General features: G+C 47.1%; 1 protein-coding gene across 4 annotated transcripts; it reads right to left on the minus strand.

Moving 5' to 3' along the window:
• Positions 1-2,419: 2,419 nt before the first annotated feature.
• On the minus strand, positions 2,420-9,625 carry C1QL2 (complement C1q like 2). Of its 4 annotated transcripts, none has more exons than XM_063118645.1 (3): positions 9,207-9,625; positions 8,858-9,125; positions 2,420-2,599 (listed from the first exon to the last, which is right to left on the minus strand). In XM_063118645.1, exons 1-3 carry the CDS (start codon positions 9,554-9,556, stop codon positions 2,420-2,422), a joined length of 798 nt encoding a protein of 265 aa, XP_062974715.1. In that variant the 5' UTR covers positions 9,557-9,625. The 4 variants fall into 4 exon arrangements, with proteins under 4 accessions (XP_062974715.1, XP_062974714.1, XP_062974716.1 ...); XM_063118644.1 differs by having other exon boundaries at positions 9,204-9,625; XM_063118646.1 differs by having other exon boundaries at positions 8,858-9,089; positions 9,183-9,625.
• Positions 9,626-19,022: the final 9,397 nt, after the last annotated feature.

The raw sequence follows: 19,022 nt of genomic DNA on the forward strand, positions 1-19,022 counted from the left end.
TATTGCAGTCTTGTGATGAAGAGGGAATTTCACTAGGTGCTGCATACATACAAATGACACCTGCTGAAATTCCCTTTTCTATACAACTGTTAAAGATACAGGAGCCCTGCCCTTCTTTCCATATGGCCACCCTAAAGAATCAAAGAATCATAGAATAGTAGAGTTGGAAGGGGCCTATAAGGCTATAGAGTCCAACCCCCTGTTCATTGCAGGAATCCACCTTAAAGCATCCCTGACAGATGGCTGTCCAGCTGCCTCTTGAAGGTCTCTAGGGTGGGAGAGCCCATTAGATTGTAAGCCTATGCAGCAGGGTCTTGCTATTTACTGTGTAATCTGTACAGCACCATGTACATTGATGGTGCTATATAAATAAATAAATAAATAAAAATAAAAATGAAAATAATAATAATAATAATAATAATAATAATAATAATAATAATAATAATAATAATAATAATAATAACCTCCCTAGGTAACTGGTTCCATTGTCATACTGCTCTTACAGTCACAAAGTTTTTCCTGATGTCCAGCCAGAATCTGGCTTCCTGGAACTTGAGCCCGTTATTCCATATCCTGCACTCTGGGAGGATCAAGAAGAGATCCTGGCCCTCCTCTGTGTGACAACCTTTCAAGTATTTGAAGAGTGCTATCATGCCTCCCCTCAGTCTTATCTTCTCCACACTAAACATGCCAAGTTCTTTCAGTGACTCTTCATAGGGCTTTGTTTCCAGACCCTGATCATCCTCCTTGCTGGGCTTTTTTTTAAGCATTTGAACTCTATCTCTTTTGCCTTTGCCTCAGGCCCATCACCAGAGTGTGGCCCCTAACAGCTTCTCCAAAATGGAATTCTCCTTCCCCCCCCCCCGGTTCTACACCCCTAACCCTAAAAAGTAAAAGAAGTCCCTCTGCCTGCCCCCCCTTCCCTCATGCAACATCAGAAGAGAGACACAGCGGAAAACCATTGTCAAAAAAGATAATTTAATGTGATATTTCTGGGTTTTTTCTTTTGTTCATTCTTTTGATTTAGAGACAGGAGATTAAACTTTTTAACATCGCCACCCACACATGTATTGCATTGCACAAGGGTGGAAGAAATAAAGAAATAAGATTTATTATATATAATATTTATAGAACATAAATCAAAATGGTTATACTCAAACCCCCTACATACAAAGCAGCATAGGAACAGCCAATGCAGTGTCACAACAATTCTGTCCTATTCTCCAGACTGTTGGTAAAAGCAATGATCATACAAACATAAAGAGAAATAAAGTGCCAGCATTCATCCGTTCTGTTTTATGTGTCGTGGGTTTTGCCATGGAATCTTTTATACACACATAATGGGCTGGGTTGGTTTTAAATAGATGACTGTAGCGTCCATCGATTAAGGCTGTAGTCCTATACACATTTACCTCAGAGTAAGCCCTGTTCACCTCAATTAAACTTACTTCTGAGTAGACATGCATTGGATTGGGCTATAAAGGAGGTTTTTTTGGGGGGGGTCAATAAACATTGCATTGGATCCCAATTTAGTCATCCACAGTGTAGAAACTTCGAAATCTATGGGACTTCAGTTAGTCATGGCAGATGGAAGTCTCACTGATTTCAATGGGTCTACTCTGAGTATGACTAATTCTGGATCCCATTCCTCTTGTTTTTAGCTGCTTGTTTAATCAGAGAGAATGTACCTTGTTTATACAGAGGAGGACACCTGCTTTGCCCATAGCAAGATGCAGATCCAATCACCAAAATACTTCAACAGCAGAATGGGATTTCAGCAAGACTGTAAACTACTTGTGGCAGGGAGTGCGAAGTTTGAGATGGCTTGATTGTACAGGTGGCTCCGCAGCCTGCCTTTGTATGTGGTGCAATTTTTTTGGTCTAACAGACTGGCAAAAATCAGATATTGCAGTTGTATCTCAGCACTGATTTTGAGAAAAGGCTACTTAAAGAAGGGTTACACATTCTCACGACTAAACGACATAGGCAAAGCTGATACCGTTTCTGGGAAGAAAAGAAACTCCTTCAATGGATCAAGGGGCTTTATGTAGATAATTGTTACAATAATCATTCCATCTGTGCTGGACGGCCATTTTCAGTGGAGACCAGCTGGATTTAACTCCACATTTTTAAAATCTGCACAAAATGAATGGATCAATTCATGGTGCTGATGAACCGGTGAACACTCTCAGACCTACTCGTCTCACAGTGCGCAACGAAAAACAGGACACAGAAGATATACGCCAGTGGCTGGAAGGGAGAAGCTGTGTGTCCCTCTTTTGAACTGCAATCAGTGTTAACATACAGCTTCTATTTTTCTTTTTTCCCAAATGAAGCTTATGGTGACCTGAAGAGCGGATCCCATGGAAAGGCGTGGTGGGGACAAGGCGATGGACCACACCTTGTACGCTTGGCTTTGTCAATCAGGGTATAAAAGAAAGCCAGAGAAAGTGCTGTACTTATTGTTGTTGCCCCCATGGGCTTTGCCTCCATCCAGTTTGACATACACCTCATCCCCCGAGTCCAGGTGCAGCACCACGCTGTTGCTGGCGTAGTCGTAATTCTGGTCTGCATCCTGGGCAATGGCGCTGGCTCGCACCTGCAAAGCACATCATGCCAAGAGGGAAGAAGGGTTCAAATCCTTGCCAGCCTCCAGGGTCAGCCCCCAAGCCGTCCTTTTCTACTTGGCGTTTCTCTTTTCCCCACACCACTCCACCCCAAACATACTCTTTCTCCTTTCCCTGCAAGCATAGACTAATGGACCTTTTTAAAATTATTTATAAGCCACAAGTAAGTTTTCTCATGTGAAGGTGGGAGGATAAATGCCAGCATAAATACAATAAATAAAAAGCAAGCTCTTTCCCCTTTGTGCTCCTTCCTACTACCCTACCATATCTCCATCAATCTTTCCCTTCTAAGTACCACCCAAAATTTCTCCCAAAATTGGGGGGGGGTTTTCCAAAGAAAATTGGAGGTACCCTTCTCCACTGGAAGAAAAAAAACCCCACCAGAGTGAAATTTACACACATCACCACTGAAGCAAACGTGGAGGTGCCTCCTCAGGTGAAACATCTCAGGAAGTTCAAAGAAAGCCAAAATAGATTCAATAAGTCCAGCAAAACTTTCTCAGAAAAGGAGAAGCACACCTAACTACTAGTACTGCCCCTTCACATTAACCTGTCCAAGCATCCTACTGTGACCTCCCCTTCATAAATAATCCAGCCTCTTTCAGCCAAACTAGATTGCATTCCACTGCATTGCATTCCAGTGGTGGGCCAGAGGCAAAGGGGCAGGACCAAAATAGCAGCATGTTTTATCTTAAAGCTCATGATGCTTAGGAGGGGCATTTCAACATTTCAGGATGGGGAGAAAATGCCACCAAAGCCTGGAAAGCACCAAACAAGGGGGTGGAGCTAGGAGAAGGTGTGGCCTGGCCTTCTGGGGACCATGGAGGGCCAGGTTGAGACTGCTGGAGGGCTAGATTCTGCGCCCCCTGCACTAATCCTTCCCATTTGCCCTAATACCTACCTGCCATTCCACTCTGTCATAACCTCCCTTCACCTCCACTACTTTCTCTACTAATATATTCTTCTACTCTTCACTGTGAGAGTTCTATTTTTCCTACCCTCCTACTCTCTCACCTTGTCTTAATTATTCTTTCGACCATGACCCCCTCCTTTTCCTTTTTCCTCAATCAGTATGTAGAATGAGATCATTGACCATGACAGTAGAAGACGTCCACGTCAGCCTCCTCAACTGGAAATATCCCTTTCACTTCAATCCTCACAGACAGAGGCCCATTCAGCCTGTTTCTCAGGGGATGAAGATTTCCTGACTTCTTTGGCACTTAGTTCCACTGCCAAACTTCTCCATGACATGCTGGAGAAGGTACAGACATCTGTCTGTACCTCCTCCTCCTCCTCCTCCTCCATCACCACCACAATGGTTCCCTCCCACCCCATCTCGGTTGGTCTTTTCCTTACACCTTTCATGGTTTCCTCCTCCATCATTCAGTCTCTCCTCTTTACCTTTTTCTTTGTCTTCTCTTCCAGATGCTCCCAATATACCCTGACTTTTGGTCAAATGATCCTGACTGCAGCTTACAACAGATTGTAACAATACAAAACAAAGCACCCTCTTACACAGACAGAGATATACACAAGGTGTCAACCCTTCATGCCTTTAGTTCTGCAGTCCCTGGACAACTCCTTAGCTAGGCTTCCTTCCTTAGCCCAAATATTTACAGACCTTTTCCAATGAGTCAATGAAAGATCCATAAATGATCACTTGAGTGTAAAAACACTATGTGGATCATTTTTAACGTTGTTGCTACCAGCTCAAATGTGTGTCAGGGCAATCACTAGGCTGAGCAAAATTGTTGTGCATGTTAGTCACCATTCACCTTTCTTGATCTCCTCTCTTTTGCCTTTCTCCCTCCTCCTTTGTTTAAATCCCAATAGACCCTTCTTCCTCTTCATTCATGATAGTGTTTCCCTAAGTTTCATTCCCTTTGTATTCCAACCCCACACTTGCTCAATAGCCCAGTCCATTCAGCAATGGGCAAAGTCCATATCTTCCCTCCTAGGAAAAGAATCCCTTATGCCCACCCACCCCTTTTCCTCAAGTGGGTGCTAAAAGGTGAGTAGAGCACACTCTCTGAAGGAGAGGCCTGGTTTCCAACCCAGGTAGAAAAGCATTAAAGCAAATAATCAAAGGACCTTGTGTGAGAGAGGAATACTCCACACCTCATGTTACTCCTATGAGACGGCAAGGGTGGCAATGTTTCCCTAGACTTACTTCTCTACGGGGGCCATTCACATCTATGGAGGCTTCCTTTTCCTTTTTACCAATTCCTATATACTACACAGGTACAGCAGGAAGCTTCCCATGTCCCGTCCCACCCCCATCCCACACACACATAAACACAATTGGGAGCGGATGAAACGCCAAAGATTTTTCAGAACAAGCTCATTCTCTTTGGTTTTGCTGTGGCCCACACACCTACTCTAAAATCCTGGCTGGCTCTAGTGAGCTATCCATGGTGCTGCAGGGGAGGAAACCTGCAGCTCAAAAGAGAGTATGGCCAGCACAGGTTTTGAAGGTGCCGGAGAATAGATGAGCAGCAAGGAATGTGCACTTTCTCTTTTCCATCCCCTATAATGAAAGGACTTGTAGGCATAAAGAACAAGAGTGACGATTTTTCGTTTCCTGGATCATGCAAGTACTCCTCCTTCCCTCTGGTTAAGCAGATGAAAACACCAGCCGCCATCTGCTTAAGCTCAGCAGATGAAAACCCAGCTCACCAAGATGAGCAAGTCAAGAAGCCATGGGATCAATATGTCTTTAAGATTAAAAGCCGCCAGAGTAGTGACTGTTAAGAGTACCCAGGAAGCACTAGAGGTATCAGAATTAAGGTCTTCAGGATCAATGTGGGCTGAGAGGAGATGCCCATGGGGAAAGTATAATGCTATAAGAACATAAGAAAAGCTCTGTTGGATCAGATCAAAGGCCTATGTAGCCCACCATTCTATTTCCTCAGTGGCCAACAAGATGCTCATGAGAAGCCCACAAGATGGACATGAATGCAATAGCACTCTCACGCTTGTGTTCTCCATCAATCTCTGATACTGGAGATACAATATAGCCATCGTGACTAATAGCCATTGATAGCCTTCTCCTCCAAGAATTTGCCTAATCCTCTTTTAAAGTCATCCAAGTCAGCACCCATCGCTACATCTTGTGGCAGCCACTTCCATAGTTTATAAGAACTGCAAGAATTGTGAGTATAAGAATGTCCAAGGGAATGAGTCATTGGGAGCAAAAAGATACTGGCTTGGGTCCAGGGCTGAAAGCGCAGACCTCAGTCTTCCCATTGAAAATTCCAAGTAATAGGTATCCATTTTACTATAAGGAGATTGGCTTAGTGCAGCTACCCCATACCTACACCCCCATCAGATGTTTTGGACTGCAGCTCATCCAGGCCATGCTGGGTGGGGGTGATGGGGGTTGCAGTCCAATATATCTGGAGAATGCTGGGGAGGATGGCTTTGTTCCCCTTTCAGACCGTGGTGTACCTTGGATGAAGAGGAATGATTTTTTCCTTTCCTTCCATGGTGAAACCACCTTCTTTCCTGAAATTCCAGCTCAGGGCCAGGGGACTTTGGCCCTCCATCACAGGATGGACATCTCAGTATGCTTTGGGCCCTTGATTGACAGGCTCCAAGGTGTAACTGCCTTAATAATAAAAAGAATAAAAAGAATTGCACCTGGGGTAGCATCAAGTCATCCAGAAGCTCTGCCTGTTCTGTTTTCACTTTGTTGGCCATTTCATGCTTGGCCAAATCATCAAGAAATGAACCTCCATGCCATGCATGCGAACTGTCCTGAAGTCTTGGAATCAACATTTCTTTGGTGAATGTGGCTACTACAAGATCCAGGAGTCTCCCTTTCCCTGCTGGGAGAAAGGCCCTCAAGATTAGTGTTCCCTCAGATGTGATCCTCTGAACATACAACTGAGAAGGGGACAAGCCAGGGTTCCCATTTGAGATGGAGACCCTCAAGTAGCAAAGCTAACTGCCTAAGTGTCACATCCTAAATTCATAAGTATACAGGGAAGTAATGACATATAGGTTTTGAAACTGCTTAGAATTATCGGGTAAGAAAGGACCTCAAAGGTCATCAAGTCCAAGCCCCTGACAGAACCTCTGATAGGTGGCTATCCAGCCTCTGCTTTAAAAAGAAAACCCTCAAGTGAAGTTGCATATTCAGCCCATCCATTTCCTTTTGAGTGGAGGTCCCCTGGCTGTGAGGCAGCCCCTCAGGATGCTCTCTTTGAAATAAGTAAGTGCTACAGGTGATGGGCACAACACATAGAATCCGTCATGCCATTGGAAGATCTCTACATGTAAAGGGTGAAAATGGACAGTCCAGATAAAATCATGAACAGGAGGAAAGGGCACGGGGACCCAAGAGATTCTCCACCTGGGTAGAATTCCTGCACTCAGCTCTTTCCATTTGAACAGAAAATCCTTTCCACTCAGGGTCCTGTTTACACACAGACACATGTATCAACAAACTAAAGATGTCTTCCTGAATATCTAACTCCTCCATCTCCAGCCTGGGCCCCTCCAGAAATTGTGGACTACTATTTGGATCATCCCTGATTGGAAATGGTCCATTTACCATGTTTGCTGAGGGTGATGGGATTTGTGATCCAAAATATCTGAAGGACACCAGATTGGGGAAGGCTGATCTAACTACATATTACATGCAAGTTGTTTTCTTGATCTCAGAATTCCCATTTCGGGATGTCTTGTGGTCTCCCCTTCCAAAGGAGATCTTACCAGGATCGCAAGAAGACACAAGATCACAAGATCCTCCACACTGGATACATCCCTGGATTCTGCACCCCAACCATTCTTCAGCAGTCCTTAGATTTTGCCCAAGGTGCATTTGCAAACTCATCTGGAGCAAAGTCTAACCGCTCCAGCAATCGTAAGAACTAATGAAGAATGCCTCAATCTCAGCACCCCTTCTTAGCAACCTCTCAGCTAAAGATGGGAGAGGGTAGTACAGAAGAACTAGGGAACTGACACCAAGTGGAGAATCTCAAAACTCTAAACATTGTCCTTTAATATGAAGCCATCCATAAATTATTGTGTCACACATCAAAGAACATAAAGAGGGGTAGCAAAGTTATGACCAAAGTGTGGAGTTGGTTAGAATGGGATGCAATGATACATGGGGGAAGGGTTATGATCAGTTGCCCCCTTCCCGTGATTTAGCCTAAAGAGGGACCCTCTTTTCAATCTCAAGGTTTCTCGAGGGACATTCCTAGCCACAGCCACCCCTCCCTCAACTGCACTAAGGTGTCAAGATCGCCCCATCTCAGAGGGGAAATTGGCAAATTCTTAAGATCAAGGTGGGGCAGAATGAAGGGAACAAGATGATTCTCCTGACCTCTGTTGAAATCTCACCACCTAGATTCCCTAATCAACAGCTGTCTGCCTCAGGTCTCTCCAAGATCCCTTGATCTGCACCTCCCCTTTTGCTAAATTCCTCATGGGTCTTGGGAGACTTTGGGAGGAGGATTCCTTTTGGGATCTATCTTCTCCCTAAACTCAGGAGTTTCTCTTTGGGCTGAGAGATCTCAAGGGCTCATTCGCGCATGCACCGCACGAGTGGCTCGAATTGGATTACTCGGTGCCAATGCCAGGCTAAAAATAATTGTGATGGAGTTGAGAATGAGACTGAATACTAGGAAAGTTCTCTCCCCACCCCCAGCCCACAACTTTCTTTCTGTTCTTTAATCTATGATGCCACAGCAGGCGAAGAACATGGACCAGCCCAGTTGTTTTAAGCCCCCAGGTTTCAGCAGCCCCTTTGGCTGGATTCTCCAAGTGTCAGTCTCTTTGGGGTGATATCTTGGGGTGGGGTATTTGCTTTTGGCAGTGGAGGCTGGTGTCTCCGGTTTTGGTGGGGCTGTGAATCCATTCTAGGTTACAGTCACAACCAGCCAGAACTCTAAGGAGCTACCAAGGTGCTGAACGCGTTTTGGGGATAGCGTTAGGCACCTTTAGATTTCTGGCTGGTTCTGTCTGAAACCCAAAATGGATTCACAATCCACCGAAATCGGAGCCGTCTGCCTCCACTGGTTTTTGCCGTCGGGTCATGCTAACTTATGTGGGGTCTGAGGATACAGAATTTCCCCTGCGCTCCCCCCCCACACACACACACACACGCACGCGCTCACACACTACGAGCACCTTCCCGAGGGGAAACAAATTCTGGGTCCCTGCCCCGCCCCTCTATCCAACCACGATGATCTGGGCCCGCGCGCGGCCGCCGCTGCACCCACCTGTCCGTTCTTGCAGAGGTCAGCCCACATGCTGGTGCCGTCTCCGCCCCGCATGAGGATGTGGTAGGTGAAGAAGTAGATGCCGCGCACCTGGCAGGTGAATTTGCCCGTAGTGGGGTCGTAGTGGTTGCCCAGGTTGGTCACCACGTCGTCGAACTTGAGTACCTCGTAGCCTTCGTGGGGGCTCTTCAGGCCCACGTAGAAGGCGATCTTGGGCCCGCTGAAGGCAGCACTGAGCGCGCCCGTCACCTCGCCTCCCGGCGGCGGGCTGCTGCTGCCGCCCAGCCCCGACGCCCCTCCTCCGCCCGTGGTGGCGGTGCCGGGCGGCCCGATGCCGGCCACTGACAGCCCCGGCAGCCCCGGCTTGCCCGAATCGCCCCTCTCCCCGGGCGGCCCTCTAGGACCCGGCGGGCCCGGCTCTCCGGGGGGCCCCCTCGGCCCCGGCTTGCCCGGCCGGCCGGGGTCGCCCTTGGGGCCCTGGATGAAGGGCGGCGGGGGCGGGGGCGGGTTGGCGCTCAGCTCCTGCATGGCTTCCAGGGCGGCGGTGGTGCCTCCGGGCCGGCTGGCCGGGCCGGCGGCGCTGCTGGCGCTGTAGGGGTCGCAGATCATGCGGCAGGTGCCCATCATCTCGTAGTGCGCCTGGCCCTGGGACGGCGCCTGCACCAGCATGGGCACGGCGATGAGCAGGATGAGGCCCATGGCCAGGGCGATCCCGACGGCGGCCAGCAGCCGCTTCCTCCTCTGCCAGAGCCGCGCAGCGAGCGCCAACAGGTCTTCCTTGCTGGGCGAAGTAATGGTGACTTCTCTCGACGGCGAGCCTGCCTGCGGGGGGGTAGGGGGGCGGGGGGCAGGGGAAAGGAGATCAGCCGCGGCCGGACGAGCCGCCAGCCAGCCGGCCCCCGGCCCGGGGCAAGCGAGGGCCGCCCTCCTGCCCCGACCAGCGCTTCAGGGAGCCTCCTCCCGAGGGCAGCCGCCGCCGCCGCCGCCGCCGCCGCTGCCGGCGCCCTTCATGCTGGCATCGCGGAGCTGCGAAGGGAGAAGGGAAGCGGCAGCGCGAGGAAGAGGAGGCGACACTGCCGCCCATCCCTCTGGAGGAGGAGGGGAGACCCCGGACGAGCCTGACGTAGAAGGGACCGAGGGCGCGCTCCGCCGCTCCCCCTCCCGCCCTCTCCCCCGCCCTCCCTTCTGCCCATCTGCAGCCCCCTTCCTGGCCTTCGCCTCCGCCTCCTCCACGAGCCGGCCCCTCCCCTCCCCCTCCCCTTCCCCCCGGGGGGGGGGTGTCGCAGTCCGTCCCCACGAACACTCACTCAGCAGCGCGCTCCCTCGAACACCCAGCGCGCCTCACCTCGAGCCGGCGCCGGCACTAGCGCAGCTCCGGAGCAGGAATCGGGCAAGCAGCGATCGCCCCCAAATGTTTTGATCCTCTTTGCGCTCTCTTCCTCCCACCCACCCCTTCACACCGGTTCCCGGACAACACCCCCCCCCCCCCCGCTCAGTAAAGAACCAGGCAGGGAGCGGGCTCCCCCTCCCTCGCCGCCTGCTCTGCGTTGATCCGCCGCCGCCGCCGCCGCCGCCCCCTCACTTTTTCCTGCCGTCAGGAGGTCCCCGCTTCCCAGGGGTTTTCTTGGCGGAGGGTCGTCATTCTTCCTCCCCCGACGGAGGAGCGTGATGGGCGAGCGCTCCGCTGCCCGGACCGAGAGGCACTCGCCGCCCGAGAAGTCCTTCACCTCGCGCGACCTGTCGGAGAAAGCTCGCCCAGCTGGGTGGGCGGGTGCGGAGAGAGCAGGCGAGGTCGTCGTCCCCGGGCGGCAGCGCCGGCCAGGCGGGCGAAGTCTCTCCGGGAGCCGGGGCCGAGCGCTGCGCAGCCCGGGACGGCGACGCGCGCCTTGGGAGGGACGGCCGGGGCCGCTTGAAGTCCGATCCGCGCTCTTGGCCGGACCCCGGCGTTGCGCGCGGAAGACCCGCTCGCCTGGCTGACTCCCCGTCCTGTTTTAGTCACTTTCATAACTGCCGGCTTTCTTTCTTTCTTTTCATTTTCCCCCTTTCTTCCTTGTAAAAAATTATTTATTTATTCCCTTGCTCTCCTTTCCGCTTTCCCCCAGCTCAGTTTGACTACCGCGGCTGCCTTTCTGTGTGCATGTATCCATTACGGCTTGAAGCTTCCAGGTTGATTGGGCAACACCAAGGTTGCTGTTTGAGGGACACTCAACCTGGAAGTCCAAAAATTCACAGTGGGGCAGCCTTCCAGATGTTCCAGAACATCCTGGTTCCTGTCCATTGGCTGATGGGATACAGTATACAGGGAAGTAATGACATATAGGTTTTGAAACTGCTTAGAATTATCGGGTAAGAAAGGACCTCAAAGGTCATCAAGTCCAAGCCCCTGACAGAACCTCTGATAGGTGGCTATCCAGCCTCTGCTTTAAAAAGAAAACCCTCAAGTGAAGTTGCTCTCCTTTCCGCTTTCCCCCAGCTCAGTTTGACTACCGCGGCTGCCTTTCTGTGTGCATGTATCCATTACGGCTTGAAGCTTCCAGGTTGATTGGGCAACACCAAGGTTGCTGTTTGAGGGACACTCAACCTGGAAGTCCAAAAACTCACAGTGGGGCAGCCTTCCAGATGTTCCAGAACATCCTGGTTCCTGTCCATTGGCTGATGGGAGTTGAAACCTAAAACATCTGGAAAGCGCCGGGTTGGGGGAGGCTGCAGTAGGGTCCTCTTTATTAGGACCAACTACAATGTTACAAAGTTGTCAGCGAGCTTTTGAGTTCACCAGTATGAGAGAAGGAGAGGGAGAGAGAGAGAGAGAGAGAGAGAGAGAGAGAGGTGCGTACTGGGTTGAAGCCCAGAAGTCTGCTTGTTGTCTCCTTAGAAGTCCTATTGAGTTCAATGGAGCTTCCTCCCCAGTAAATGGATATAGGATTGCAGCCTGAAAATGGATTACAGAAGATGTTAGGTAAACTTACAGAGCAATCCTCTGTAACGCTATTCAGAGGTGACCCATTTGCCTGGGAGCAAGTCCCTTTGAATTCAATGGGACTTATTTTTTTCAGCACACATCCCTAGAGTTGCTCAGTAAATTAGATTCATCCCTGCTAGGTGCAACAAGATTTCCGGGTTTACTTTCAAATCCACATCCATGGCTTGGGCTGATAATGTCATTACGGGTCAGAAATCTCTCACCACACTCTTCTGCAACAACTAATAGCCCCACACTATGCATCTTTACCAACATGACCCTCCCAATGGGGCAAATTCCCAAGGAAGCCTGCCTCCGCTCACAGCCAAGGACAGCTGTGGCACCTTACAAGGAGAAACATGTTTATTGCGGCATGAGTTCTCCTAGGCAAAAGCAGACTTCATCATATGAAGAAGAAGCATGGAATGCTTTGGGCATTTGCTCATTTCTTGTGGCACAGACTCTGGATTATAGAAAAAAGAAATGGATGAGCCTGTCTGAATGCTGAAAGATGCCCCTGTGCCTTCTGTCTCATATGTTCCTCCCTCTCTCTCTCTCTCTCTCTCTCTCTCTCTCTCTCTCTCTCTCTCTCTCTCTCTCTCCAGACTAAAAACACCTTGGATATGTGACTGAAGAGTATCATGTGAATCAGCAGCATGAAGGTTCACTTTGCAGCAATCGCAGGCAGTTGCAGCAGCTCAAAGAAAAATAGAAGCATTGCAGAAATTGCTGCCGAGGAAACTCCTGACCACTGGTTCACCATAGGTCTGGTGGTCCACGTTTAAGTATACATCACTTGACTTCTCTGCCGGTGACTGTGGCTGGTTGATGAATGTATAAAAAGGGATCATATTTGAGATGATGTGAACGTACTGTCTGGAGTTTCGGTCTGTGATGACCTATTAACATTTGCAAGTCCCCACTTGGTTCTGCAGTCAAATGGCGAACACCATCATCCACCAAAATTGTCAAGAATTCCATTTGAACCAGCCCTATTTGCAAGTTTCGTACCATCTTCAGATTTGCCTTCCCACTCCAAACTGTAGATGTGGATATTCCTTGCTGCCATGATTAATTGTGTGGAATGTAACGTATCCAGCAATTTGCAACCTAAAATAGCTACCAACTGAAGCGCTCTGGTGTCTTGATAGAAGCAGTTTTACATCTCTTCATATGGAATTTAAAACTGTTGCCAACCAACCCAAAAACAAACAAACAAAAACAGCAAATGGTTCAGGTTAGGTGGCCTCTTCATAGAGAGATGTGAGAAACAATTTGGTTATTAATTTGGTTATTAAACCATTTGGTTATTGCAGTTTCCTGGGAGTAAGCCCCATTGAATTCAATGGGACTTAATTTTGGGTGGACATGTAGTTTACTACTCTAAACTAATGTCCAGCCTTCCTACAAATATGGCTACTAGCCCTGATAGTTGTGTGCTATCTCCAGTATTCGAGGCAAGAAGCCTGTGTACACCAGTTGCTGGGGAACAAGGGTGAGAGGGTGCTGTTGCACCATGTCCTGCTTGTTCATCCCAGGCCGACGGCTGGTTGGCCACTGTGTGAGCAGAGTGCTGGACTAAATGGAGCCTTGGTCTGATCCAGCAGGGCTCTTCTTATGTTCTTATACATTTGTCATTCTTTTCTGCTCACCAGAAGCAGGCTTCACACATACATCTGATGTTGCAGATATGAGAAAGGGCTGTACAACTGCCATCCAAGAATATTTTAAGAACATTTAATATGCAAAGTACTTTGCCACCTTCCCTATATTGCCCTTGCAATAACCCTGTGAGGTCATTGCCAGCTCCTGATGAAAGAGTGCAAGCCCAGGTAAAGACCAGGGAAGTTATTAGGTAGAAGCAGTCCATTAGATAGCTACTATGTCTGTGGTGGCCTGGGCAAGTGTGCCTGTGACTTACACACCACCAAGCTCATATAATATGTAATCAAGTCACTCCTACTATAAAGGAGTAGCTAAGGCTACAATCCTACACACACCTACCTGGAGTAAGTCCCATTGAAGTCAATGGGGTTTGCTTCTGAGCAGACACGTATAGGATTCCACTGCACTGTTCCTTTTCCAGTAGGCATATTTCAGGTATGCTGCTGCTGCTGCTGCTGTTTTTAGATTTCTGAATTTTGTGTTGCTTTTGGTCTTTTAATTGTAATTTTAATTGAATGTCTGTTTCAATAATGTCATGCTTAGTGTTTTAAATTTTGAATTTTTACATTGTGCCTTGAATTGTTTTTAGAAAAGCTGGGCAGAAATGCTGGAAATAGGTAGATAAGATCGATAGATGATAGGTAGAAGGTAAATAGATAGATAATTAGATAGGTTCTCCAAGGAGTCCCCCTGAGGGCTTGTCCAGACATTCTGAGGAAGCAGCTACAGAAAAAGTATGAGTGACTCATGATTCTTTCCCCACCACTTCTAGGTTTTGTGTAAAGGGAAGAAATGGAGATATTTTCAGTGTGGAGACAGAATATACATCTCCCCCAGCCACCCACTTCACTCAGACACTTACAGGAGGAAAAGTATGAATCACTCATACTTGCCCTGACAGCATTTATTTAGAACAAGGGTAGGGAACATTTTGTTGTTGTTGAGGGTTGTATTCCCTTGGAGGTGATTTCTCAGGGGCTACATGACAACAGTGAATGGGGCTGAAGCCAACGGTGTCTTTTGGGACAAGAACCAAAAGTGGGCAGAGCACCCCCTTATCTCTCTCTCTCTCTCTCTCTCTCTCTGACTGTACTGACAGGGGGAGGGAGGAATTTCACCTGCCAAAGTTCTGAATGATGGTTTGCAAAGGGCATTCGAAATTAGGCTGAGGGCCACATTCATCATTAGGGCCACCAGTTGCCCATCCCTACTTTAGAAGCACCCAAGTGACCTTCACTTTTAGTCACAAGTGGTACTCATTGTAATCTACTTTTAGGGAAGGGGGAGAGGGCAGGTTCTGGCTTCCCTTATTTATTAAAGCACAACTGTGGCAGGGATCAACACACACACACACACACACACACACACACACACACACCAGTTCCTGAATTTCTCAGCCCTTTTATGAGGCTTATATCATGTTCCTGCATTCAGGACTTGCCCAATACATTTCTCTGCCTGAGGCAAAGGACCAGATTATCCCCACACACATACATGCACACATGCCATTTCATGTACAAATGCTGACCGGACTGGCAGTAGAAGCTTACTTCAGTAGGGGTGATGGGACAATGTTCTCTACTGCACCTAGCTCAGGGCGCATGAGGCAGGCCATGTGGCACAGACAGCTGTGCCCACCAACACCTCGCCACTGCTCTGTCCGCTGCTCCCTGTCGAGGAAATGTGTGAATGGGCTGTTTTATCTGTGCCCATCCTGTTTTGATGAAAGCCCTTTCTATTAGAAATTAAGTTCTACAGCAATTTGACCCAAACTGTAACTGAAAATATATTGAGCAACACTTGCTCAACCAACAAGAAGTGTTGACACATTAGTCAGAGTGTGAACCTCCCAGTGAGGACAGGAAGAGTAGTAACCACAAAGGAACAGATGTTCCAGGATTGCAATACCCATTTTTGTATTGTTTTTCTAGTCTTAGAATTATCTGCTCTCTGCACATGCATAAATGCCTTGTTTATCATTGGTTACTGTATTGTAAAACTGTATTATGATTGGTTTATTATATGAGGAAGTTCTGTTGTTGCTTCTGAGGATGTTACCCTATAAGTATCTTAGCTTTGCCTACAAAGCTTTGTCCTTCAGATCCTCTAGGGTTTGCCACCTTGCAGCACGGCAGGCTGCTCATAATAAAACTTTTCCAAGATGAGAGAAATTGTGTCTTGAGAGTCTTTGACCACCACTCAGTGAACCAAGGGAACCTGCAATGCAACCCTGCAATGCAACACAGATGCGTTGCCAGGGTGTCTGCTTCTATGCCTCACTCAGTCAGAGCTTTTCTACATGAGACATGTATTGTGTGCTCATGATTGTTTACAGGATCTTTAGATGATGTTGTGACCCTCCAGTTTAACTTCTGTTGATTAACAGCCTCATGTAGACAAGATTTCAGGGGTCTCTTGCCATTTTACAGTTCCCCTCACTTTTTAAAAAAATGGTCAGGGGAGGAGGGGTTGGGCTTCATGACATGCATTTGAATGTGATGATTACTTACCAGGACTTCAGATTCAGTGTTTCTAATGTCAATTTTGCTCACAGAGTGGCTTTGGCCAAGCAGTCCAATGAGGAGAGACGGAAACAAAAGCCTATGAGAAGAGACTGAAAGAACTGGGCATGTTTAGCCTGGAGAAGAGTTGATTGAGGGGAGACATGATAGCACTTTTCAAGTACTTGAAAGGTTGACAACCCAGAGGAGGGCCAGGATTCTCTTCTCTTCTCTTCCAGAATGCAGGACATGGAATAATGGGCTCAAGTTACAGGAAGCCAGATTCTGACTGGATGTCAGGAAAAATGTCCTGACGATTATAGCAGTATGACAATGGAACCAATTACCTAGGGAGGTCATGGGGTCTCCCACCCTAGAGGCCTTCAAGAGGCAGCTGGACAGCCATCTGTAAGGAATGCTTTAATGTGGATTCCTGCATTGAGGAGGGGGTTGGACTTGATGGCCTTATAAGCCCCTTCCAACTGTACTATTCTATGATTATATGATTCAGTCCACTCTTCTTAGCCTTGTCTTTCTGAGGATGTGATCTTTGAGCAACAGTATTGCCGTTGCACAGAGGGATATCTCTGGTTCAGTTCCAGACTATAAAGGTGGAAGTGGTGCTCTGCCCTGTTTTGCCCTGCTGTGCAGTTGAAGGGCTGCAGAAGCCTTTGCAAGGAAAGGCATCAGGAGAGCATCAGGAGAGCACATGCCCTGCAGGCAAGAGACGCGAGGCTCACACTCTCCAGCTTCGAAAAGACCAGATAGTAGGTAATGGGCGAAGCCTCAGCTTCCAGTCAGAGTAAACAATACTAAGCTAGATGGACAAGGAGTCTCAACCTGGAATGAAGCAGCTTCTTCTGTTCCTAACCAAGAGACATCAGGAGAGGGCAGACGCCTTAGTCCACTTGGACATGCCCACAAGAGCCATTGTATTCTGCTTTCTCCCTAACCCAGACTCCGAGATCTGAAATAAATCCAGCAAGGCTAGGGTGACAATAATTAGAGGCTTTGCAGGGGAGAATTGGTGGCCAAGGGATGTTTTAAGCATTCAATTGACCCTGCAAATGCCCTTGCAATTGAATCCGCAGTTGCATATTGTCCAGTTTGGGAACACTCATTTGTCCAGGTAATGTGAAATTCCACCTCAATCTTATTTGGATTTTATTCCTGGAGTAGGGAGGGAACTATAGATTTATCGCTGCCACCATGGCTATTCCCCTTTTTATGAAATCCCTACAAAATTAATCAGTTTCATATCTCAGCTAGTTGTAAGAGTGACACACACCTTGGAGGTATGCTTTTGTCCAACGTGCCTTCTTGAATGGGTCAGGTCACATCCATTTTGATCTTTGAAAAAAAGCTATAAATAGATTCTAATATAAGGGTAGCATTAAGAGGTGTTTAAGCCTCAGTTCTTCCCGCTGGAGGTTCAGAAATCACCTAATATATCTGAAGACTGAAAAACTTCACATTGGTTCAGGCATGTACATCATTTAATTTCTCTGCACTTGATGAAGGGCAGCTGAAAGCATTGCATTTGAGATGGTTGCAGCCAACAAATGACCAATGTACCTTGTGATCCAGGCCAGACCATTAAAAGATATCCAGGGATTTCATGGCAACAGATCTGCTGAGGGAAACCTGTCAGTCCAAATGTGCAAGGCAATGTGGTGCGTGGTTTTGTATTTTTATATATAATTCTAAATATATTAATTCATACCCATTACAATGCTTCAGCTTAACACATACTGTATGGAGTGTATCTGAAGTTGGTTAGATCTCCTCTTGGCCTGCGCCTATTTCAAAAACTAATCAATATACTCGAGAACACTTTTGTATTTTTAACGCACATTCGCTGTAGAACAGTTTCTATATTATTATTCAGTGTGCTTCATCATTCAGTGTTATTGCTCTGTGTGCAATTCCACCATTTTGAAATGACATCTCTATCGTTCTGGTTGATACACAAAATGACCCGAATGGTGTGATCCTTGGGAAACCTTCTTTTGCTATGTAGGTGTCTTTTGAGTGACCTACCCCTTTGGGAATTGCTGCAGAATGCGGGCAATTGATTCAGAGGGTGCAACAGCAACATGGAGATGATTAATGATGATTATGGGGGCGCATTTCAGTTTGCCCCCATTTTTGTGCTGAAAAGAAATCAATTTGCTAATTGCTTTGATTTTTCAGCTCTGCTAAAGGAAGGCCCATACATCATCAAACGAGAACAAAAGCTGGTGGATCTGGAAAAGTTTTGGGTCTGATGTAAAGTCAAGCCAATATTTGGTAAGAAGCACATAAAGTGACAGATGCTCCCTGAAGAATATATGTTACCTATCTTACAGTTTTTCTAAATGTATTTTCTCCCTACATCTTCTATCCTTTATTCTTTTGTCTATGAAATATCTATGTTCTGAAGTCAGCTAGAACTCCACAAAAGGCCGTTTTTCTAACCTAAAAAAGCAGAATATACAAGACCTATGTTCTCTTTGTGTTAAGTGGGACTTATTCTGAGGTAAGTGTACATAGTAAGACTGCAGCTTTATTGAGTTACTTGCTACTGTTGCATCATGAACAGTACCCCCAACAAATGGCAGTAGTTAGTTATAAAACCCTTTCCATTGCCATAGCAGGAGTCACAACCATACTATAAGAACATCCCAAATGATTGAAATTTTGGATTGAGTGTAGTCAAATCAGAAAGTTAATTATGCATTATTAATAATAATAATTTTACTTTCATGTATTCAATTTATAAATAAATATTTTATTAATGTAACATTTTAATTATTTTATGAATTTATGAACCACATCTTCATTCAAAATGTGGATCTCAGGGCAATGTACATAAAAAGAGGTAAACTAAACACTATATAAATGGTGTTGTTTTTAAAAAAGGATTACCCCCTAGACTGTTAGAGAATTGCATATGCACAATCCTTTGAAGACAGAATCAACAAATATGTTGCTAGTCAGCAAGGAAAACTTGCTACTTCAAACACAGATCTCCCCCACCCCCAGTAAACTATCCCAATAA

This window comes from Elgaria multicarinata, chromosome 2, assembly GCF_023053635.1.
Source record: "Elgaria multicarinata webbii isolate HBS135686 ecotype San Diego chromosome 2, rElgMul1.1.pri, whole genome shotgun sequence".
NCBI lineage: Eukaryota > Metazoa > Chordata > Lepidosauria > Squamata > Anguidae > Elgaria > Elgaria multicarinata.

What these genes read in the sequence shown, in the direction of transcription:
- C1QL2 (XM_063118643.1), bottom strand. Translation starts at nt 9,556, where the DNA reads ATGGGCCTCATCCTGCTCATCGCCGTGCCCATGCTGGTGCAGGCGCCG. An exon ending in ACCTCTGCAAGAACGGACAG is followed by an intron (nt 2,600 to 8,857) that starts GTGGGTGCAGCG and finishes TGTGCTTTGCAG; the next exon opens with GTGCGAGCCAGCGCCATTGC.